At 32.3% G+C, this 19,961-nt stretch overlaps 3 protein-coding genes and 1 long non-coding RNA gene across 4 annotated transcripts; 3 read left to right on the top strand and 1 right to left on the bottom strand.

Annotated features, from left to right (window-relative positions):
- Positions 1–359: 359 nt before the first annotated feature.
- Positions 360–1,777, top strand: LOC134266338 (uncharacterized). The gene is made up of 3 exons (XM_062748586.1): positions 360–453; positions 682–903; positions 1,607–1,777. The coding sequence occupies exons 1-3, from the start codon at positions 451–453 to the stop codon at positions 1,760–1,762; spliced, it is 381 nt and encodes a 126-aa protein (XP_062604570.1). The 5' UTR covers positions 360–450; the 3' UTR covers positions 1,763–1,777.
- Positions 1,778–5,189: 3,412 nt separating this feature from the next.
- LOC134266337 (uncharacterized) lies at positions 5,190–8,765 on the bottom strand. Its single transcript, XM_062748584.1, has 8 exons — positions 8,746–8,765; positions 8,480–8,563; positions 8,229–8,379; positions 7,796–7,983; positions 7,469–7,558; positions 7,150–7,254; positions 5,713–5,828; positions 5,190–5,500 (listed from the first exon to the last, which is right to left on the bottom strand). The coding sequence occupies exons 2-8, from the start codon at positions 8,553–8,555 to the stop codon at positions 5,276–5,278; spliced, it is 951 nt and encodes a 316-aa protein (XP_062604568.1). The 5' UTR covers positions 8,556–8,563; positions 8,746–8,765; the 3' UTR covers positions 5,190–5,275.
- A 4,454-nt stretch (positions 8,766–13,219) lies between these two features.
- On the top strand, positions 13,220–14,676 carry LOC134266336 (uncharacterized). Its single transcript, XR_009991949.1, has 4 exons — positions 13,220–13,307; positions 13,429–13,486; positions 14,283–14,363; positions 14,622–14,676. It is a non-coding gene; the product is annotated as an uncharacterized LOC134266336 (long non-coding RNA).
- Positions 14,677–16,449: 1,773 nt separating this feature from the next.
- LOC134266335 (uncharacterized) lies at positions 16,450–19,529 on the top strand. Its single transcript, XM_062748583.1, has 5 exons — positions 16,450–16,505; positions 16,689–16,772; positions 18,854–18,913; positions 19,010–19,090; positions 19,379–19,529. Exons 1-5 carry the CDS (start codon positions 16,482–16,484, stop codon positions 19,448–19,450), a joined length of 321 nt encoding a protein of 106 aa, XP_062604567.1. The 5' UTR covers positions 16,450–16,481; the 3' UTR covers positions 19,451–19,529.
- Positions 19,530–19,961: the final 432 nt, after the last annotated feature.

Raw genomic sequence — 19,961 nt, 5'->3', positions numbered from 1 at the left:
CTTAAACCTTAATCACGTTGTCTTAAAACTTTATTTCTTTCATACATCATCGACAGTAAGTCTTATCTAACAATAAATGTTTTTCGTACTGAAAATTTTCAAACTATGAAATACTTATAATAATATAGTATCTACGGGATTTCTAAGTTACACGATTTTAACATGTTTCAAATTTTGACCTCGTCCAAAGAGCATCTTTCTAAGAAATGTTTCTGAAGTAGTTTCACTTTCATAAACTCATTTTTAAAGCACCAATGAAATTTATCATGCAAAATACTTGTAAATAAGTTAGTAAGTTTGATAAGAAACCAATTTTTAAGTAGAAATTAAGTATATGCAAGATGTTTGACGTACGTCATTGTTCTTTTCACAAGGAAGTTGTCGTCAGTATAAATAAGTTCTCCATACATTCATTTTTTATCTTAGAGGTGAGAGGCAGCATCTGAAGTCATGGTAAGTGCTTTAATTAAGTTAAAGTGTAACCCACCTCAATTAAATATGGTAGAGAATATAAGTCAACGCCAAAATATATTTTCTTATAATATATATATTTTCATTGTATTATATCTTTTGTAATTAAGTGAATATTTCTTGTAAGAATTTTTCTGACAAAATTGTTTTGCCAACGTTTTATTCATACATAGTACAATGAAATTAATTTTTTAAATTTTTTATAATTAGCTTATTTTCCGTTCCCTCGCTGTACTTTGCCTGATTGGTCTTCTGACAATTGACCAAGCGGAATCGTGGGGCCGGAGGCGTTCTTCTAGATCAAGGTCTAGGTCCCGATCCAGTGGTTTGGGTAGAGCAATAAAGGTTGCAGGCACTGTGATTACAGTAGCTTCCATGGCAAGAAGATTACGGGACATGTTTAGGAGAGACAGAAAGCGATCTGTAGAAAGCGTATGTTTGAAAAATCTTATTCTTGTATACTATTTATGTAAACGTATTAATAATCCTTAATTTCTAAAGCTATATTTGTTGTATGTGGGCTAAAAAAATAAAAATACGAGATAATAAACATGATATCTGTTATTTACGTTCGAATTCAAAATTCCAACTATTTTGAACTTAAATAACCCCACGTTTCTACTAGTTAAATTGACTTTAAACTGTGTCTGGTATTTATTTCTGAGTCGGAAATAAATCAGTTATTGTTTCAAATCTGTGATATCTATATGAAACGCGATTGATTTAAATAGTGTAATTTACAGGAAAGTCCTATCTTAATATAAAGTAGCAAAACAAATAGAAATATCTTAATTTTAGATAGTCTGAAAAAAGCCATCTATCATTTTAAACATCTTAACTTTTAAAAATAGTTCTTCTTTTTAAGGTTTTCATACCTGATGCCACTTTTTAAGGCTGTGCTTTTTTAATCTAAAATGAAAGGAAATGTACTCTGAGGTTACATAAAGTTATGTTTTAAACGCAGTATGAATATGAACGTTATTCAGAAAAAATAATAACCAAAGTCTCGAAACATTTGCGTCTCTAATAAAAGTCTTCTCCATTTTTTTTTAGATAATTTATTTTTTCTATAAATTAATTTTTATCTTTTCAATATGTAAGAGGTAAATATGTATTTATTCTATCTTTTGTGCAGGAAATACCTGATATAGATATCTGTAGATTCAACACTCTTGATTTGAACTTCGACAACAATGTTAGCAAGGATGAATTTGCAACCTTGATTCAAAGTACAGGACTAGTGGAGTTAGAAGACCTATTTGATAAACTGGACCAGAACAGTGGTGTGTAAATTAGTCATAAAACTTCCTAAAATTAATGATACTGCTCGCAAATAATGTACTCAGAGAAAATGGGGCATTATAATTACTTGTAAACATACATGACGAATGACTCGATGTGAAATCTACCGGGTAGTCATACATGTAGTAATTTATTACTTTTTGTAATCTTTAAACTAGAGAGAGATGATAATAGTAAAAGTTTTATGAAGGATTCGAAGTAAATTAAATCACACTGATCTTTAATGTATCACTCTGTCGTAAGATTAAAGATTTATTATTTCACTGAATAAAAAAATTTTTACGACATAACAATGTTTACCCTACAGATGATATCCTGACCAAGGAGGAGTACATGGACCTGTATGAAGACGTATGTGCTGGAGACCCGGAAGGTGAGTTTATTGTCTGTCTTTGTGCCCAATTCACATCTTTTTTCATCTTTAGGCCTCTAATCAGATTTCCACCTACCATATACGCAGTAATTGGAAAGGAAGTTTTGAAATCAAATCATTTCAATAGTATTGTCTTGAAACATATTTTTTGTTCAAAAGTAAACTTTCATTAAAACTATCATTACTAAAGCATTGAAGCATAAATTGTTAATATTAAAAATTAAACATTTTTTGCTTATTTTGTAAATTGACACAGAGCTATTCATTGATTTCATGTTTTTTGAAACAAGCAGATGATCAGCAAGACGGTGAATTAGATCAGAAGAAGGAGGAGTTTGCGGACGACACAGAATGAAAATAACCCGAGGACTTTCTAAAAATGTATTACTGCTTAAATAAAAAATTATTCCTTAAAGAATATTAGACCATAGTATGTATTCCTTTCCCAAAGCAATATTCACACATAAATATAGAGATATTTTCCTTGCCTAATAGTTCTCAGAAGACACTGAAAATTACCGTTCTTTACTTTGCCACTTTGACAGTATGTTATGTCATGATATTTTCATTATATTCTCTTCTTTACGTTCATCTCTGTGAAAGCTTTCATATAATATTTTAATAAATTCTAAAGACATACTTTTTTACTTGTCTCTTATAACACATGTAAGCAATATTTTTAAAACTATTTTTACATAAAGATTGCTTTTATAGTTTTTGTTGACATATTTTTTTTACGTTTTTAAATGAAAACTTAAAAAAAATTTTGAACCATTAAAATCTGTAAACAGGCTATAAAGCAAGGATTTATGGTAATTGAACAAGTGGGATGAGAAGAATATGAGTATATAAGCATCCCACTTTTGACCGGTCTTACCCACCACGAGCCATAGGACGGACAATTATACGTCGTTATAATTATTCTACAAGACACGTTTGAAACTGGTTTTAGACAGTCACGTGACAGGGCAACAAAACATTCTTTCGTTATTCAATAAAATAAACCTTTTCGGAAATGTCATGAATGTTGCCGTAATAGTTTTCATTCGTTAAATGAAAACTCCCGAGAGCAGCATTGATAAAATAAATGATCATTTTTCGAAAAGGATGCTTTGAATGAATAATCAAGGAAACGCCTTTGAATTTCAAAAAGACTTCAGTTAAATGTTTCATAGACATTTAATAACTGATAGTGACGTTATAACAGTGCTGAATTTGAAACCGAGTGTTCATTTTTTAAAGAGTTGGTTTGCTTCGGTTTGATAAACAATTCGTTGCATCAATTTGTGAAAAAAATTCAACCAAGAAAAAAATTGTTTTCCCTTCGTCCTCCCGAAATATCACTTTTCTTGGTTGGATAAATCTTCCAATTTAATTCCCTTATGCAATAAAAGTATTTCATTATACTTCATGAAATTAATGTATCTATATACATATATATATGTAGTTGTATAAACTATCACAAGTTTGGCAAAATGCGATTGGTCGCGAAAGTCATTTGACAATTGTCTTTGTTATGCAAAGAAAACTGATTGTGATGTTTCAATAAGGCAACTAAAAGCGTATTTAGTGAATTAGTTTCTTTCTATCGTCGATTGATTGTGTTGATTCAAAGATGTAAAATTAAACAAAAAAATTACATTTGTATAAGGGATGGGGTTTAAAGTTACTGGTTTATAAATCAAACAGAATTTGCAAGTAGGAATATAGCAATTTTTATAAGCGATGCTAACGGTATGACTGATATCTGTTTCACATTGTTCTATTCATTTAATTTTCTTGAAATTTCGTGCATCTTGGATAATAAAATGTTTTCGAATGAATGTTAGGGAGATATGAAGTTTTCTCGCCCACGAACAATCATTTTCCTTTCAAGTAATATGAGATTTTTTAAGAGCGAAAAAGTGTCTCCCTCACTACCATGCAATGCATGTTTAACGTTCTACAGTCAAATTTTGAATAAAAATAACAAACCCCTAATGATTTGTATGGAATATGTTAGTTGAATACAACCCAATGATAGATTATATTTGCCAACTAGATCATTGTAATAGTGATATGTTTTACAAAATCAAAAATGGTAATGCTTATTTGAATTGAGGTTATTAAAAAAATAAAGCTTGCGTTTTCTCACATGAGTCGAAGAGATCAAAAAGTAATGCTGAAGTTAGTGCTACTTCTGGTAGTGTATGTCTCTTCAAGTCTTTGAAATTTAAGTTCTTAAGAAAAGAAGTGTTCCGATTTCAAAGAAATGATTTATTGTTTTAATTATATGTATATAATTTAATTCTGATTGTAACGCTGTATTTGGTCGGATAAAATATTTACTGTATATTGTATAAAATGGGTTGCCTACGTCACAATGACTTTCGTCAAAAACGTATCAATCCGCGGGACGTTACATTCAAATTTGTACAAATTGAAGTCATTTTGCTGGAAAATCATCTTTTTTCTTACATCAAATGAATGAAAATTAAATTATAAGCAATGAATTTATTTTATACGGTATAAACTGGGTTGGAGCAGTTTACGCTTTTTTATAAACCGCGTCGCGGTTTATAAAGCGTAAACTGCCCCAACCCAGTTTATACCGTATAAAATGGGTAGCTATTAAATTCATTCCTTAAATGTATTTTTTCATATTTTATCTAACTCATCATCTATTTCTTTCTCCCAAGTACAGGGAATAGAGAGCCTATAACTGATCATAAGCGATTATTTGAAGACAAAAAATTGCAAAAAAGTGTATTTTTCAAAGATCGATGAATTACGGATATAAAAATCACCTATGGCAAAAAAGTACAGAAGAATTAATAGAGCTGTGCAAAATATACAATTAAACGAATATGATAACATAATTTTTGATTAATCAAACTCGATACCAACAGTTTTCTTTGGTAAGTTTTAAAATACCTTTCTTAAGGTTTTTGTGGCAATATGGACTTCATTTCTGATATATACATGTAGCTATTCTCTATAAATAAAGGATTTATCTTCAACCCTTTACACGATATTATGATTTTAAAAAATCAAAAATATCGAATTCGAAATAGTCCTTTATTATGTTCATGTACTGAATATTACATGGATTCGATCATTTATAAAAGAAACATGAAACATAAACCATTATTATGCAAAGCCAAATCCTGTGCCTGGACCATAAACGTGTTTCTCCATGATTTCTCCGGCTAAAAACTTAGCAGTTTCGTTCAAGTTGTTGAAATGAAGAGAAACTGGTGTTGAATCCTTTGTATAGATGGTCTGCTCTATTCTATATTTGTAACTTTTGATGTCAGCTACAACGCTGAAATACGGTGTAAGTTGATATATGACACTTTTTTCATCAAAGTCCACCTAAAATGAAATTGAAAAAGATAGATATAATTATGTGAATGTTTCAATCGCAAAAAGATTCTTTTTTCCCCCACGTTTTCATATTTTTTTAATAGAAATAAAGTTAAAAACACATTCTTCTTTCAAGTTCAACATTGAGAAACATGCTTTTATCAATCAATTGGAAATTTTAATAAAATCGTTTATTGTTTTTTTAAAGAACTATTCCTTACCTCTTGAATGATTGGGTCGTAATTATTTAAATCTAATGTTGTGTTAAATATTAGTCGATACCGGTCAGCCAGTTCCATGATGCTGTCGATGCTTAATAACACTGTTGGTCCACAAACTAGCATAAATAAACACAAGCATTTGATTTTCAAATTTTACATGAAAATCGCGTTAATATCTCTTTATTGGATTAGGATCAGGTGAAAATGTAAAATTAACTTATAATAATTTGTTTGTTTTTTAATAAAATGTAAATATAGTTTTTTATCCTATAGCTTTTTTATGATGATGATCTAACAATTTCCAAGTAAAGATTTGATGTATAAACGCAGTTTTTTTTTTTACACATGTAAGTCGTATGCGTGACGTAGTGGTTAAAGCGGCTGCTCCAGAGTTGCGAAGTAAGAAGTTAATCCTTACGTAGCGGATTCGAATCCCACTGTGGGACGTGGAAACCTGTCCTTCGCAAGAGACCGAATAAACCGAAGTCTCCTATCGCAGTAGATGCTGGCACGAAAAAGACCCCTCGAGCTCCCCGCTCAATGGCACTGAGTGCCGATCACAGGATAAAATATTCAGCTCTCCACCAGCAAGTGGTGGCGTCTCTATTTGAGAGAAAAATTCGAGAGCGAAGTTAAACAACATACATGTATAGTCAATCAATCGACACATCGTCCCTAAGTTATTAAAACCTTTTTCTGTATAAATTATTTATATATTTTTATATCCCAATATCCCTCTGTTTAAATAATTCAGCTTCAGAAAAATCTTTTGCTTTGATTCTGACCTTGTCAGGATTGACAAACATATCACTAATAATCATATGTAGTTTTTATTCAAATATAATATGGAATGTTTGACTGCATGTTGATTTACGTCTCATATAACTTAAAAATTAATATCTCTTCTCGTGACCATTGAGCAGTCAGGTTTCTTTATCATGCTAACGCCCACCGTATCGGTGGACAACGGTTTTTGAAGTCTTGTCAGTTGTCAAAAAGAACCGTGAATTTTGCTCTATTGCCGGAAATTGGCTAAGGAAGAGTCACTACCTCGGTTTTCAAGTTCACACCATGACAGACCCATGGCTTTCACATCTAATGCAGGGTGCTTGAAGGACGTCTTACCACCAGGCTACATGACCGGTAGAATGTAGTTTCTTTGGTTTGATATAGAATCATTTTCTCATTTTATTTGACATTTTAAAAGTAAAAGTACTTGTTTTCTAGAAGCAAGATTTTCAAAAATAAATCTTTTTTTCATGACTTGAATAAAGTGTGTAATTGATTTGCAGGAAAATGAAAATAAAAATTTTAAAATATTACAAAAATGTACCTAAAGTAAACCATCCGCAAGAAGATGCATCTGATGCGACAATTCACAGATAATTAAACAGAAACACAGCCAAACATAAAAGCAACCAAAACAATTCTATTTACCTATATCAATGTATTGTTCGATGTCCACACCATCCAGGCTATCACACTGCGGACAAGATCTGATTATAGTGATGGTAGATTGTCTTTTTCGTCTTCCTACAACACCTGCCAAACAGTATGTAGATAACAAATAGAGAGCAAGCCCATAAGTACATTAAACCCACATAAAGTGGAGCAGAAAAGATAATGATCTCTAAAAACAATTGCAGTGGGAGTAGGTGCCATACAGAAATAAGCATCTTTTGTCCTATCCATCTTTTAATAAGGCACAATGAAGAATTTATGAAGAAAAAGGTTAAGAAACTCTCTCTCTCCTTACCTGCATTTCGAAAGTTGGTAGTCACATTCCCTAGTTTTAAATCAATTTCTTCGCTTATGCGTTTTGATTCTTCGAGCGGTGTTCCTAGTTCTTTAAAATAGAAATATCATTATTGAAACGCTAAACTGGGATTTCAGAATATTAAATTGACAGAAAAGAAACTATTATTTAATGCATGAATATCGAGTTAAATAAAGCAATACTGCTATTTATGAAAAATTACATAACATTTACTTTTTCTGGAGTGTGTATCAATAAGTAGCTAAAAAATTGAAAGTTAATCATCTTTGATTTCTGGCTTTTGTTTTAAAATTACCCAGTATTCACCTGGTTTTGTTGCTAATTTAAGATAATCAGCCATTCTTCCAAAGTCTTCTTCCATCATGAATTTCCGTTCTCCCACTAACTCTATTGCCTCGGGTGTTAAAGCATCCATCAAAGCATAAAAGAGCTTCAAAATCTTTGGAACCGGTCTATTCAAATTTTGTTTTATATCGGTCAGAGATGGCAAGACACTGAAAAATTTTATTTAATGATTAAATTTGATAATACATTTTGAAATGTCATTTTCTGAAATCGTTGACACAACAATCAATGTCAATGTCATTTATTTAAACATCAGAAATTAAATTCAATTCATAAACAAATTTCAGAATCTTAACACAAATAGAAAAATTATTTTATATTGCACAATCTTTAAAGAGATAAAGGACAGGTTGTGGAATAGATGTATTCATAATTTTCAAAAATTAACTCTCACGGATTTCCAGTACATTTAGCACAGACGTAGTTACGAATTCTGTTGATTTCGTCAATACATATTGTATTAGTGTTTTGGATCCGCCTTGCCAGACCAGTGATTCCTGAAGTCATTTCAGCTATCATTTCCTTTGTTGCAAACTCGTTAACCTCTAAAATCGCAACAAAAATATTGTTTTACTTTTCATAGAATTTGAAGCTATACATTTCCGACAAAGTATGTGTAAATATCATTAGCCTAGAGGAACTTACTTTCGATTTCTTGTCCTAATTTCAATCCATGACTTGTAAAAAAGACCAAGGCATAAATAATCAACACAATCACCATTTTTATACCTGAAAAAGAATATTGCTGAAATATTGAGCTATTCTATATCTTTTTACTCACTTTCTTTTAAACATTTAGTACTATAGAATTTAATATTTTGTCATTTTTTAAATCAATTAGCGGCCTGAATAAGACTCAAACTGATGCAAAATCAGCATGAAGATTATTTAACAGCGCAGAAGACCTTTACTTTTCTTTCAAACTGAAGCCTTTTCCGTCTGTACACTCTAAGATATTCAAACAAAGCAAATATTCGATCATTTTATATGGTTTTCAGTTCCAAATGTTTTGGTTAATATGAAGGAGCGACTTTATTACCAATTCAAATTTTGGGGGAAACCCATTTGATTGACCGTAATGTTTTGCAAAGCAACATACCTTATTTTGTTGCGGAATTTCCAAAATAGATCTTCATGTGTTAAATAACACTAAGTAATTTATTTTTATCTGTTAAAAGATGATAAAATGCGTCGAACAACACAACTTATTTATCGGATGTTGAAATTCACAATTTTAATTAAACTAAAAATTAAAATGAATAAAAAGTACGTACTTGTACACAAATGCCCAAAAAGAAACAGAATGTAGAAGTCGTTTTGTTTTAATTCACTATTTATACGAAAAAATGTGGAAATGTGTGCTGCATTTAGGACATTTATATTGCCATTGGGAACGATTCAATATTTTGTAAATCATCAATCATATTGCTGAAAAGGATTGCCTCGTGAAATTTCTCAACCAACTTCATGATCAACCTGTTACTAATTATTACAGTCCTTAGGCCAAAAATAAAAATACCTTTGTTTCCACTAATGCGACTGACCCAATCAAATAGCGCCAACTGAAAAAATTCTTGATAAGATTATTCTAATATTTTTTTTAAGTTTCATCAAACTGCACATTATTAGAGCAGCCGATTTTGTTCTGTGATTTTAAACGTTTGATCCTAGACGTAGTTCGTGTTATAAAACAACAGCGACAAATCAGCCGTATGCCTTTGAAACATTCGGTAATTAAATATATCTGGGTTAAAAAAGAGTGATAATCAAGCTGTCTTTTAAAATTAAAATACATGTACATACGAGGGCTGTTCGAAAATTATTGAGACATTGTGTATATTTTGCTTTCTAATGAACGTCTTTCGGTGAAATTTTGCATATACGTTTGACATATACTAAGAATTAATAAAAGCAAGAAATATTTTACAAATATTAAATATTTTCTCTACAATGGTATATAAATGCATCAATAGTTGGGGTACCCGGAGCAGTCACGAAATCGGATATTGAAAATATGTAACACTAACGTTCTAAGTCTTCGTGGATCCATAATAAGAGCCAAAATAATTCAGTTTAAGTGTATAATTTTTCAACTTCATTTCAAATTCATGTTTTGCAACTTTGATATAATTTTGAACAGAAATACGGAGATCGTAAAAAAATCAAGGACGGTAGAGAAATCTGCTAACAACGACAAAATGGATTTTAACGTCAAGGGCGGAGCAGCCAGCATACCCAAAATTTTGTGTCGCGCAATTTAGAACTGTTTTCCAGACTGAACAACCTGCTAAAACAATAACAACGAGAAAAAATACAGTGCTATAGTTTGTTATTTCATTGGTATACATTTTTTTTTTACAATTAATTTACCCTGAGTAAAATTAAAAGCTCCAGACGACCACGGGCACTGGAAGTTAATGTAAATATATAGTATGTGTATGTATAAAAAAAGAAGGGTAGGACACTCTTTTTGAGGCAAATTCGGGTTTGGGGTATTTTAGGCCTTTCTCAGAAGACTTGGCGCGATTAATCGTTCACTTATAACTTACTTTAAATATATGTACCGTTTCGTTCCGCTCCAATGCCGTCCCTTTGAAGAAAAAGATGTTTTTATACCTCCAAGTGCCTAAGAATTTTGCTAGACTGTCTTACTTCCGTTTTATCCAAACTGAATATAAAGGTAAGTTCTGATTGGTCAATTTCATACACATAAACAACATGAATTTTTTTATACTGTAAATAATATTCTTCATTATTCGTAAAAATTAATTGTGAAAAGGCTAAAATATAAAACTGCAACTTACCCTTCAACAAATTTTGAACAGACCATAACAAATAAATTTTTTCTCGCTTCATGTCTATCCAGCTGTCCAAATTTCATTGTAATATATTGACCAATCAGAACTTATCTTTATATTCAGTTTGGATAAACCGGAAGTAAGGCAGTCTAGCAAAATTCTTAGGCACTTGGAGGTATAAAAACATCTTTTTCTTCGAAGGGACGGCATTGGAGCGGAACGAAATGGTACATATATTTAAAGTAAGTTATAAGTGAACGATTAATCGCGCCAAGTCTTCTGAGAAAGGCCTAAAATACCCCAAACCCGAATTTGCCTCAAAAAGAGTGTCCTACCCTTCTTTTTTTATACATACACATACTATATATTTACATTAACTTCCAGTGCCCGTGCAGACGACCATGAAATATTCCGTACGATATTAATATCGTTACGGTATTAAACCCGCGTTGCATAAATCGGCACTGCATGATTCTAAGTCATCCTTTCCCTCCAATAAAAATTTTTTACTGGGGTAGCAACAGCAATTTACAGCATACGTTTTAAAAGAATAGTTTAAGAAAAGAGACTATTTGATTTTTGTAATGCTGTACATTGTATGTAATAAGAAAGAAGGAATAGTATTAAACGCTTCCCGATCGTTTCACATGCGAAAACATCACCGGCTGATGTGACGTTAAAATGACGTAGCAATGCTGCTCCGGGTCGATAGACATATGTATGTTTATTATTTCACCGAAACTTATCTAATTATCATAGGAATTAGAAATTTCGCATAAGTGTTTTATTCGTTCTTTAAAAAATGTCGATGAATTTTCGTGAAATTATCTCAGACCTTTATGGAGAAAATGTAATTGTCTCAATAATTTCCGAACAGCCCTCGTACCTGTACGTACATGTAGTAAGTATCGTCCGTCCAACGAGCAGACAAGTCTCCAACCTTGTGAAAACATCAACCATTTACATTGCATTTTTGATCTGATAAAATGTTTATTTATTATATACTGAAAGGAAAAAGAAACGCATATTAAACTTTTGAATTAAATTAAAACTATCATTTCGAATATGTTTTCCAGTATTGTTATCAAATATTTTAATTCAACTTTAATCAACAAGATACCAAAATCTTGTGTGACTTTGACTGATAATTCATGAGTTATTGAAATTGATATGTCGCTCCCCCCCCCCCCCCCCACACACACAATTTGAATAAAAATTCTTGTCATCTCCGTTGCGCATCAGTGACAGTCCTGAAAAGAATTGCCTCTTGAAATATCTCAAACAACTTCATGGTCAACCTGTAACTAACTATTACAATCCCTAGGCCAAAATAAAAAATACCATTGTTTCCCAAAACGAGACAGGCCACATCAAATAGCACCAACTGAATAATTTTCTTGATAAGATTATTCTGATATTTTTTAAAGTTTCATAGATATGTATTTCATCAGAACAGCGGATTTTTTTTCTTTAATTTTCAAGCGTTTGTTGGAAAGAAAATGACGCTCATAACATAGGGTCCTAGAGGGTTAGTTCGTGTTATAAAACAACGGCGACAAATCAGCCTTATCCCTCCAGCTTATTGGGCTCTTGAGTTATAATATATAATATGTCTTTTAAATTTAAGATCCGTACATGTACGTCTACATGTAGTTATGGCATCGTAAGACCCGCCCAACGAGCAGACGAGCTGCCAACCTTGTCATTTTATTGTGTTTTATTTTACTTGAATTTTGATTTAATAAACATTTCATTTAAATATAATTTTTTTTATGCTTGCCTTTTATTCATGGGCTTAACTCACTGACAATGACATTATGTAAATCTCTTGTTTAATTTTACACAAGTCTTGTTTTAGTAATTTAAACTAAATGTTTAAACCCTTCAGCTTCCTGACACGTCCAAACGTTCTTTCATTAGACGTTTACAGATTCTGTTACGTTTTTGCTCTAAAGTCCTATAGTATAGCTAGGAGGAGAAAAATTTAACTTTTGCCCGTGGAGGACACAGCACTAGGGGAAGGGGGCGGGACACAATCCCTTCCATTTTTTTTTAAATCTGGGGTTGACACACCTTTTCCCTATTTTGGTACTCTATAAAGCATTACTTGATATCGATAATGTAATACATGTATGTGTCTCTATAAGCCGTTTTTAAATACTGTATATCGTTTTCGACTGATACATAAAAAGAGAAAAGGTTTGCAACTCTACTCGTAATCCCCCTCACCTCGCTTAAGTATCGCGTGATTATTTAGATAAAGGAGAATAAAAAAGGAATGTGAATAAACACGGTCCGTAAAAAAATTTCATGCGGAAAAAAAAAAGAGTTATCGTTCATACTTACACCTGGGTGACGCATCACTATGGAATGACGTCACAATAGAAATCTCGTCTCAGCCTGCTTCACAGACAATAATTTGTGGTAGGTAGAAAAGAAGTTTTAACGAAATGTTTTAGATGTTAGTATAATATTAATTACAGCAAGATAATTCATTGAAATGCTTAGCTCATAGCCTAATTGTTTTTTCTTCTTCCAGAAACAGAGAGACAGAAATTAAATATTCGAATTGTTTTTTCCTCTTCCAGAAACAGAGAGACAGAAATTAAATATTCGAATTCGAAATTGTGAATTCCTCTTCACATTTGGAACGTTCACTGTCAACCTATATACCAGTAAGTAGAAGTATACGCAAATGATTATTAACTTGCATCAATAAAAATAAACGAAATATAAGATCAGATAAAAGTTTCCTTTACCTCTATTAATAATATGTCATACTTAAATTTATTTCAGCCCAGCGAATAGAATCAAAATGAATGATTTTAAAGGGGCATCAAGTGAAAATGCAGAGGTAAAACATTAGAACTTATTCATTTAACTTATTTTTAGAGGCTGAATTAATGTTAACGAAAGTTTAATGCAAAATACATAGCAGATAAGTCATGTTACAAATGATAAGAGGATTTACCATATGAAAGGTGTAAGTCCCTTTTAAAACGTGATGCTAATTATATTAAGTGTCCTTACTCTTCGGAAAAGGGGTGGGAGGTGGGGATGTAGGGTTTTAGGGCTCAGATTCAGACTCAGATTTTTGACATTTGTGTCTTCATTCTTAAAAATAATCTAGACTAATATCCGTTTTGTTTTTAAGTAAAATGTATCTTCTTTCGTTTTACACAAATTAATTCTAATAATAGTAATGATATATTCAGTATTTAATAAAATGATAGAGGTTGTCACTGAAGGATTTAAATAACGTACTATTATTCAATTATTATATGCGTGTATATTTCAAACACGAAACCTATGTTTTTACAGAATCTGAATGTTTGATTTATTTAAAGTAAAAATGGGTTAGGATACCATCAAAGTAAAGACTTAAGAAGCAAATTGAAAGGGAGTAGGGGTTCGTCCAACAACAAAAAAGGAGGTTGCAGTACTAAACCCATATTTTCAAGCCTCATATTAATATGTCTATCTTTGCAAAAAATAGTTTGGGGTGGTGTGGGGGTTGGCTTGTTATGCCCCCTAGCCGCCCCCCCCCCCCCGCACCTCTCGGTTTCGGCCCCCGTGACTCTTATAAATTAATAAGTAAATGATGTACTCATTATGCGACATATAGTCATTTGTAGTGTATTTTTTTCTAGGCTTCATCTAGCGGCTCCAGTATATATAGAGACGCTTTAGCCGTCCTATCGGACGAAGGCAGTCGGAGCGAGGAGTTTGAGGTGTGTCTACACGGGATACAATATACGTTATTTGGTCACTTGTCTTTTTTTCTACTCGTATTTTCATTTGTACGGAATAAAAAAACATATTATATGTACATACATTGCGAAGTGAAAATGCAGAAAACATGAAAAATGTTAATTAGCTGTAGTTACCATTGTCCGATTTTCTGTATTTAAATTCCGAATTATTTCATTGGCGTCTTTTAGTTTAATACGCCATCTTAACCAACAACCATCATTTATTTTGTGTTTAAGTCGACCACGTCCGTGCCTGATTCTGCTCAGGAGGAAAACAGGATGTTAGCAGAGGTAAGGCACTATTTTAGTTTGTATGTGTTAACAAGAAGGACGGAGCAGAGAGAATCGATAAAAATTCAATTTCTAGTATACATGTAGTTTTCAGCTCACCTGAGTCGAAGGCTCAAGTGAGCTTTTCTGATCACATTATGTCCGTCGTCCGTCCGTCCGTCTGTCCGTCTGTAAACTTTTCACATTTTCGACTTCTTCTCAAGAACCAATGGGCCAATTTTAAACAAACATGGTACAAAGCATCCTTGGGTGAAGGGAAGTTTAAATTTTTAAAATGAAGGACCAAGTCCCCTTACAAGGGGAGATAATCAAGAAAAGATAAAAATAGAATGGGGTTGATCCCTTAAAAATCTTCTTCTCAAGAACCACTAGCCCAGGAAAGCTGAAACTTATGTGAAAGCAGCCTTGGGTAGTGTAGATATTAAATTGTTAAAATCATGACCCCCGGGGGTAGGGCGTGGCCACAATAGGGAATCCAAGTTTTACATAGACATATATAGAACAAATCTTTAAAAATCTTCTTCTCAAGAACCACAGGGTCAGGAAAGCTGAAACATATGTGGAAGCATCCTTGGGTAGTGTAGATATTAAATTGTTAAAATTATGACCCCTGGGGATGGGGCGGAGCCACAATAGGGAATCCAAGTTTTACATAGAAATATATAGAATAAATCTTTAAAAATCTTCTTCTCAAGAACCTCTAGCCAAGGAAAGCTGAAACTTATGTGAAATCATCCTGGGGTAGTGTAAATATTAAATTGTTAAAATCATGACCCCCGGGGATAGGGCGGAGCCACAATTGGGAATCCAAGTTTTACATAGACATATATAGAACAAATCTTTAAAAATCTTCTTCTCAAGAACCACAGGGCCAGGAAAGCTGAAACTTATGTGGAAGCATCCTTGGGTAGTGTAGATATTAAATTTTTTAAATCATGACCACTTGGAATAGGGCGGAGCCACAATAGGGAATCCAAGTTTTACATAGAAATGTTTAGAATAAATCTTTAAAAATCTTTTTCTCAAAAATCACTGGGCCAGGAAAGCTGAAACTTATGTGAAAGCATCCTTGGGTAGTGTAGATATTAAATTGTTAAAATCATGACCCCCGGGGATAGGGCGGAGCCACAATAGGGAATCCAAGTTTTACATAGAAATATATAGAACAAATACTTAAAAATCTTCTTTTCAAGAACCACAGGGCCAGGAAAGCTGAAACTTATATGGAAGCATCCTTGCGTAGTGTAGATATTAAATTGTTAAAATCATGACCCCTGGGGGCAGGGCGGGGCCACAATAGGGAATCCAAGTTTAACATAGAAATATATAGAAGAAATCTTTAAAAATCTTCTTCTCAAGAACCACAGGGCCAGGAAAGCTGAAACTTATGTGAAGCTTATGTACTCCATCCTGGGGTAGTGTAGATTCTAAAGTTTTAAAATCATAATAGGGAAGGTGGTAGTGGGGCATGATAGGTATAGCAAGAGGGGGAATCTGGTAAAGAACTGCATACTCAGGTGAGCGATGTGGCCCATGGGCCTCTTCTTTGTATTGTATTGTTTTATATTAACTTCATAAACATTAGCAGAGGACTTTTGTATTTCGCAATACGAAGTAATCATACAATGACTGTGTTCAAATACATAAAAGGGACAGAATTCCCGCTTGTCCTCTTGGCTGTTTTTTCTCTGTCTCTGTTTTCGTATTATATCTTTTATCGTTATGAGAAGACATGCTTTTAGCAAACCATTTTTCTTGTTTATACTATAGGCACGAAGAATATCCTCCATTTTGTTCAAAAGCCCCATGGATGAAAAGCGGGTTTTACAGGTATGCGACGACCCCCCCCCCCCACACACACACACACACTCACAATTTGTAAATAAAAAGATAAGTAATTAAGGATACTCGGACATATTTTTATACCTTGATTAATTAAACACTAGCTGTTAATATCTTTTATATTTCCTTAAAGATTTTTAAAGTTTGTTTAAATCTCTGCCATTTTTTTAGGCCAAAAAGATGAGCCAAACGGCTATTCAAAATGCCTTCTCAGCGGCTGCCGAGAAGGACAGGAATGATGAAACAATGGCCCAGGTAATACAGAGCAGAATATTTTTTGTCAGTCGTATATCTACGGTTATTACTGAATTAATTTTTGAAGAAATTCATGTTTACATGATAACTGCTATGGTTTTCTATTTTAGTCAGGCAATGCCTTGAAGAAGCAGGAGCTAACTTATGTTTCAAAATCAAAAAATTATGCCACCGCAATGAAAGATTTTAGGTCTTTCTGTCCGTCTGTCTGGCCCTTTTGTCTTTTGTCCATAAAACTTTAATTTTTCCTACAACTTTTGTATGCCTTCTGTTTCGATTCTTTGATATTTCACCTCTTGGCCTTTAGCTTTGACCCACTTTTGAAATGTTTACTTAACCTTAACCTTGGATATATTATAACTTGAATGGTTGGAGCCAAGGCCTCCATATTTCAAGCGTTTTTCTTGTGGATTTTTTCTTTGATGCAAATACATAAATATTTTTGACCATGCATGGAATTTGACCTTCTTTTAAAAAAACGTTAACCTTTGCCATTTCTTTTGAATGGTCAGAGCAAAGACTATTATATCTTACATGTGCATTTTAGCTGTACTGGTCATTGACAAGAACAGCGTATGTGATAGTAAGGTTCCCTCGTCCGTGGATTTGTTTGTAAACGACTTTTTTCTAAACACTACTACTCCTACAGCTTTGGCCCAATTTCAATAAAACTTGGCGTACAAGAAGAGTACACTACAGATACAAAACTTAGTGAATCGGTTTTTGATTTTAATGAACGATGTTGGTATAGTTAAGAACAATAGAATTTTTCTGTGAAATTCCTTTAAAGCGCTACCCTTCCTAGTTCTGGCCTGATTTCAATATGAGACCACACTATTTAGTGCATCGATTTTTGATTTCGATGAATCTGTTACCAAGGTTGCTAAAAATACACATTAATTTTCTGAAAATTCCATGAAAACACAATTTCTTTTATAGTTTTACATGAAGTCTATTATTTGGCACACGAGTAGACTGCACTAAGGTGCATATATATAATTCAAAAATTATTTTTTTTCTTATGACGAATCGATTTGCCATGTTTACTAAAAATAAAAATTTCTGTAGAATGCATTTATAACGTTATTCCTGCTACAGTTTTAGTTTGGTTCCAATCTAATTTAGCACAGCATTAGACTACACTACGGTGCACGATAATTTATATCGGTTTTTGTTTTCGCTATATGTTTTTGGTATGGTTTCTAAAAATAAATCTTTAAAATACTTTTATTACATTACTCTTCCTACAGTTTTAGTTTGATTTCAAAATAACTTGGCACACAGGTACATGTACATGTAGACTACATTAAGATACATACTTCTATTTATCGCTGCTTTTGCAAAGTTTCATGTAGTGAGCAGTAGAGCTACAGTCTCATCAGAGACTTCTGGTTTGTTATGAGCCAGCCTCGGGTTTCAGACATTTTGACTTTGCCCTTGAAATTTGATCTTCTTTTCAAAGAAATTGACCCTTTGTCACAAATTTTAAATTGTTGGTACTAGTACTTTTTGTATTTCACATATGGTTTTTTTTTTGCTTTCTTATAAGACCTTCCTTTGTGTACCAACAATTTTTGATCTTTCTATCTTAAAAGTCTAAAAAGTCTTAAAAGTTTTCTAAGACATATTTCGAAGGTAAATATAAGTATTTATAATATATTATTAAGAACATGACCTATACTTTTGAAAAATCTTTTAACTTTGACCATACTTTCGGAATGGTTGATGCAAGGGCTTCATACTTTACAAGTATATTCCTTTTGATGAGACCATTCTTTGGATACCAATAATACTGATCTCTAGACCTTAGATTCTGCGTGCATTTGAGAAATTTTGACCTTCACCATGATTGCTCATTCAGGGGTTGGGGACATTAGTGTTTCACAAAGATTTTTTTAAATACATGTTTTTGTTATTTTGCCTAGAAACAATGAAGAAGAAAGTAAGACTATTCAAATTCATCAATATTTTGATCGTCAAAGAATTTCTATTTATTTGAAATTTACAGATTGACAGCAATAAGTAATCTTACATGATTTTATTGATATGATAATATATTATATTTTATGGCAATGTTTTAGACAAGCAGTGCTTCCAGCCCTGCTGTCAACAGGGTCATGTCCAGGACACTGGAGATGGAGGTATACCAAAAAAATCCATATTCTAGTAATTAAAAAAAAGATATTGAAATATTAATTCAAATTAACGTTTTTAATTTGTTTCCCTATCTTCCACAGGCCAAGAAGATGTCAACCACATCAATTAATAATGCTTTTGCGAAGGCTGCAATTGAAAACCGATTGGCTACAGTTGCTGAGGTGAGAATTTCTCATAATTTAAATCTAATATCTTATTCAGTATTATTTATGGGTTTTCCTTTACCTTTGCATCAATAAACATGTTGTAACAGAAGAAAGCTTATTTTAAATGTGATGTTTTCTTGGTAAGACTCACTTTGAAAACTTAGTAAACTTTAAACTATATCATGTTTTCCCTTAGTGGAAAAATGACAAAGTACACTGTAATAAAAATCCACTTTTTTGGTAGAGTATACATATTGTATAGAATTCGTTTCATTTTCAAACATATTTTCTTTTTTTTTACAGCCCAGACGGGGTGTTTTCTCCCGAATCCTAAACTTCTTTAGTTGCACTTCTTGCTGTGGCAGGAGAAATTAATGACTTATTAATTAATCATTAATTATGTGTATAATGTATATTTTGATATTTTTCTAAATAACATATTGTGTAATTTTTTAAAATACCATATTGTGTAATGTTTTCAATATTAATTATGTAATTTTTTAAAGTAATATATTGTATAATTTTTTAACTTAAATATTGTATATTGTAATTAATATTTTACATGTAAAAAAAAAAATTACAAAATTTTACATATCTACATGTGTTAAGTTGTTTATAATTCAATTCTACATTACACGTACATCCGGTTTTTTTTTCCATAATCAATAACATTGTGGATTGATTAAGACCTCCGCTGTGAAAGTTGTCACAATTTAATATTTTACATGTGATATTGAAGGTTTCTTTTCTACGGAAACATAAATCTTATATAATGCTTTGGTTTAAGTTGTAGAAACAGTAAGCCGGAAGACACAGTTTATGAGTTAACGATTTACTTCCTTTTGATTTGATTGGAAAAGGGATTCAAATGTGCTCCTTGATTTTT

The sequence above is a fragment of the Saccostrea cucullata genome, unplaced genomic scaffold (genome assembly GCF_032062105.1).
Source record: "Saccostrea cucullata isolate Sc308-1 unplaced genomic scaffold, CSIRO_AGI_Scuc_v1 ctg914, whole genome shotgun sequence".
NCBI lineage: Eukaryota > Metazoa > Mollusca > Bivalvia > Ostreida > Ostreidae > Saccostrea > Saccostrea cuccullata.
The sequence above is the reverse complement of the archived record's forward strand: the minus strand, read 5'-3'. Positions and strand labels throughout refer to the sequence as shown.